Below are 4,947 nucleotides of genomic sequence, written 5' to 3' on the forward strand. Positions count from 1 at the left end.
TTTTTTTTGGTCAAAATAAACTTTATTTAACCAAGAACAAATATACAGTGCCTCTAACTCTTTAGGACTCAAGAGTTAGACTCATTACATCAATACAATCACTTTAACTACTTTTTGGAAAAACACTTTTGACTAATTCAACATACAATAGCAACCAAATACAGACATATACTTCCTATGGAAAACTATTCAGCTGCTCAAGTCTCTTCTTCCATTACGCATTTTGCTGTCCTTTAATTTGAATTTGAAGGACAATGTCTCTAATCTTTCTCTCTGCTTCCTTCTCCTTCCCTTGAAATCTTCTCATATTCCTTTCTGTCCATACTTGATACGTTACTGCAGCAAACAAGAAGACCAGAATGTTGTTTTGGGCTCGACCACTTCTTGCTCGTTTACTCATCCAGGCAACCTCTTCAAGCCTTGTGCCTATCTGGTGATTTTCCCCCATTCAAGCCAGCAACTTGCTCCAAATATACCTTGTATATTGACATTCAAAGTATATGTGTTCCATATTTTCAGTCTGTCCTCTCTTACATAATACACAGTCTTGGTCTACTTGAATTTCCCATTTTGCAAGGCGATCCACAGTAGTCAGTCTGTGATTTAGAGCTAACCACAAGACAAAGTTGTGCCTAGGAATACCATTTCCCAGCGTCAATGCTTTCCATTCAACTTTAGGGTATTGAGGTCTTGATAGAGTATACATTTTGTGGATACTGAATTTGCCTTTCACACAGAATTTATCCATGTTTGCAACTGTTTCTATCTTCTTGTACCAATCCCTAATATCAAAGATCTTCTTGACTAACCAACTAGCTTGCCTTGGTGTCTGCATCACAGTAATGTCTTCCTTCTTTATGTAAATAGCATGTATCCATTTGATCCATAACGCATCCTTTTTCACGTGTATTGCCCACATCATTTTACATATAGCAGCCCTGTTCCACCATTCAAAGCTAATCACATTTAATCCCCCTGCAGAAGTAGGCATACATATTCTCTCCCGTGCAATTAGAGTTCTTTTTGAGGGGCTGTAATTGCCTGTCCATAGAAAGATTCGACATACAGCATTTACTAACTGTATAATCTTCTTTGGAATAATGAATACTTGTCCCCGGTATGTTTGCATTTCAAATAGTACACTTTTTATCAGCTGCAATTGACCACTGTATGACAGCAACTTCGAAGTCCAGCACTTTATTCTATTTGTGATCCTTTCCACCAGAGGTAAACACTGATGTATTGACAGCTTCCTGGAAGACAGTGGTACCCCCAAGTACTTAAAGGGTAGAGTCTCCATTTTAAACTGAAACTCTGAGCATATCATTTCCTTGAAATCTAGACTCACACCAACCAAAATTTAAATCTGGAACATCTTTGAGAGTCTTCAAGGTTCTGTTGAGATACTCCATTACTAGGACAAAGAGGTATGGTGACATAGGATCCCCCTGCCTCAATCCCTTTTCTGCTTTAAACCTTTTAGTCAAACCTCCATTGATCAGAATAGAGTAACTAGCATTTGTTACATATTCCATGATCAGTTGAACTATCTTGCTAGGAAACCCATACTCCACTAGCACCATCTGTAGGAAAGGCCATTCAACAGAATCATATGCTTTCCTTATATCTACATTAATAATGCATCTTGGGGACACTCCTTTTTTGTTGTATCCTTTCACCAGTTAATAGTTATATATATGATGAAGAGTATAAATTATTAATAATTTTAAATATTATTGACACAATAGACACGTGCAATGTACGTACTCTAAAATTAGTATGTACTATATTAAAAGCACGAAGGCCCTTAGCGGACTATTGTTCGTCTTTTTTACTTTTTGAAAATAAATTTTATATCGGACAAAATCGTAATTTAAGTTACTTTCGTATACTATTTAGGATTTTAAAATTAACTAAAATTTTAATTATTAAATCTTTTCTTATTTGAATTATATGATAATTACTAATATTTAGGAATAAAGTCAAGTAAGATTGAACTTATATAAATATTTACTTATTCAAAACAGGTAAAATAATTATTAGGCCGTCATTATGAGTATGCCTTTCACGTTAAATAGACATACAGTTATGTTACATCATAATAAGAATATGTAGCTAAATATCTCTAAAACTTACCAAGAGCCAATATTGAAAAACGACGAGGACTTTGGCTTTGGAAAAATCAGTTAATATGATTTGGAAGAATTATTTTTTGAAATTACTTACTATTTCTTTAGTCATATATGTCATTCAGAAAACAAATATTCTCAAGTAGAAGTTTTAAAAATAAGCCTAAAAAAAAGTAGAAAAAATTTAAGGAACCAAACAACCTAAAAAAATATGGAGTAGAGTATTTGAAGTTAATTGCCATAGAGTTAAAGTTTGGACGACATATCCACATTTTATATCTTTGAAAAACTAGAATATTCCTTCAGCATTACCACGAAAATTTGATCATATTTTCTATTCTTCGTAAATGCATTTCATGTTGGATAAAATCATAATCATAATTAATAATTTATTTTAAATACATTAAAAATTTAAGCTCTTGAGAATTTCTTTGGGCAGGGCTTTTTTCGTTATTGAGTTAGTTAAATAGGATTGACATTCATTTTTTTATGATCTTACATTTCTTTAGGCACTCCATTCTCTTTTGGTTCTGATAGTTTGAGTTACATTAAACAGGAGTAGGATATATTTTGAGGGCTGAGGCAGTAATCCAGCATTTAGTTTTATGAAAATTTGGTTGAATTACTACTATTCTCTTAGCAGATTAGTGATGATATAAATATTGCTCTAAACGATTTGAAGTGTGATTCCTAATCAAACAAAGTATGTTATCGACAAGATATTCGGTTCATGTCTATTTCACGCCTGATTCCTTTGTCAAATTTGCCCTCTATTAATTTCAAAAGTTATCTTTCAGATCGTATAAGTTTGAAGTGGGTGGAACTAGTAATACACGAATGGTCTTTTTCCTATAAATATGGACCAATTCTTCGTTTCTTTGCTCCAGGGTTGAAAAAGTTTTTACCAAATTTTAGTGCAATGGAAAAACAAAATTTATTTGTAAAAAAAGGCAATACAGAAAAGTATCTTTTAGTGCAATGGAACAAGAAAAACAATATAGCCAAATGTGTACAATATTGAAAGAATAACTTATCTGTTCAAGGCTGAATCTTGGATTTTGTGATTCTCATTACTCAACTCAATGTACACCATACGTTCCAACTGTTGTGTATATCACATGTCATATGTATATAAAATTGGTCTTGTGTTACTCCATTCACATATTTAATATATTGAGCTGAATGTATTCTTTATAATATATTAAGATTATTCATTCATCATTATAAAGGTTTCTTCGATAGCCCATACTCTTTCACGCGACCAATAAGGAATAGAGCTAACTGAGTTTGAGAATGAACTGAGGGATTCCAACAACCATTCTCACCGATTGTGCCTCAAAGTATGGCCTTTTTTTATTGATTCGACAATATATATTTTTTTTTAAAACAACAACAACAACATACCCAGTAATATTCCACACCGTGGGGTCTGGGGAGGGTAGTGTGTACCTTAGCCCTACCTTGTGAGGATAGAGAGGCTGTTTCCAATAGACCTTCGGCTTAGAAAAGCATAAGCACCACATTACTGAAAATATAGACAAGAACAGACAGTACCAAGAAGCCATATAAAAGCAGAATAAAAACAACCAGATAGTAAGGTGATCAACAATGAAAGAAATAACGGTTAGTCATAAAACCTACTACCAACAGAAAGCGAGACTGCGCGCCAATACTACTGTTATGAACACTCTAGACTACCTACTCTACTACCCTAATTCTCGAACTCCATACCTTCTTATCAAGGGTCATGTCCTCGGTTAGCTGAAGTTGCGCCATGGGTTGGTCATGTGAGGAGGAGGAGCACAGACGCCGCGGTGAGGAGGTGTGAAAGGGAAATCGGGGGAAGCGGAATTACAAGGTGGAATACCGAACCTTTTTCTCAAGGGATCTTTACACAAATAGCCGGCCAGATTGATTATTTTTTTTTTCTCGTCAGTACATATAAGTTATAAATTAATTATACATTTATTATATATTTTATCGTCTATTTTAGTTTAAGCGGTAATTGGGCAGCTATTTAAGTTAATTCTTCTTTTCTCAAAAAAGAAAAAATTTCAGATAGCCGATCGGCTGAGCTACTAAATTAGTGTCACTACCTAGGTTAAAAATTGTGAGCCCCACATAGCTAGGGGTGTCCGTCGGTCAGTACGGTACGGTATTTAGACATTTCGGTTCGGTATTTTCGGTATTCGGTTTCTTAAAATCCTATACTAATACCGTACCTAATTAAATTCGGTATGGTTCGGTTTTTCTTCTTTCGGTTTATTCAGTTCGGTAACTTCAGTTTATTCGGTTTGAACCCTAACTAGTGCATAGAGCCATACTCTCTAATATTCTTAATTAAAGTACTCAAAAATACAAAACTGAAAATGTTTGTTTACAAAAAATTTGTCCAAAACTAGCAAATATCGACTCAAATAGAGAAAATTGTACATAAAAGAACATTTGATCATTAGAAATGTTTTGTTACTTGTTTAGAGTTAATTGATGAACTTTGAGAATAAAGAAAAGTAAAATTTTAGATTTTTTATATTTGTGTTATAATTGATAATATATATTTTGTGTAATATAATATATATTTCGGTACGGTATCGGTATTTCGGTGTTTTATCTAAAAATATCAAATACCATACCTAATACTAATTTTTTTTAAAACTTAAACCAAATACCATACCAAATACCAAAATACCGTATACAAAATACCTGTTCGGTACGGTAATTCGGTATTTATCAAATTATGTCCAGCCCTATGCATAGCCCCACATAGCTGAGATACAACAATTACCAAATGGAATTTTTACCTCCTATAGCAAAGGTT

At 33.5% G+C, this 4,947-nt stretch overlaps 1 protein-coding gene across 1 annotated transcript; it reads right to left on the reverse strand.

Annotated features, from left to right (window-relative positions):
• Positions 1–214: 214 nt before the first annotated feature.
• Positions 215–1,300, reverse strand: LOC109219285. The gene is made up of 2 exons (XM_019383721.1): positions 542–1,300; positions 215–430 (listed from the first exon to the last, which is right to left on the reverse strand). The coding sequence occupies exons 1-2, from the start codon at positions 1,298–1,300 to the stop codon at positions 215–217; spliced, it is 975 nt and encodes a 324-aa protein (XP_019239266.1).
• Positions 1,301–4,947: the final 3,647 nt, after the last annotated feature.

Source organism: Nicotiana attenuata, unplaced genomic scaffold (genome assembly GCF_001879085.1).
Source record: "Nicotiana attenuata strain UT unplaced genomic scaffold, NIATTr2, whole genome shotgun sequence".
Lineage (NCBI taxonomy): Eukaryota > Viridiplantae > Streptophyta > Magnoliopsida > Solanales > Solanaceae > Nicotiana > Nicotiana attenuata.

Excerpts from the sequence above, each read along its gene's own strand:
- LOC109219285 (XM_019383721.1), bottom strand. The coding sequence starts at position 1,300 with ATGGAGACTCTACCCTTTAAGTACTTGGGGGTACCACTGTCTTCCAGG. Across the intron at positions 431-541 it reads TTCAAGTAGACCAAGACTGT|ATAGGCACAAGGCTTGAAGA; the intron begins GTATTATGTAAG and ends GAAAATCACCAG.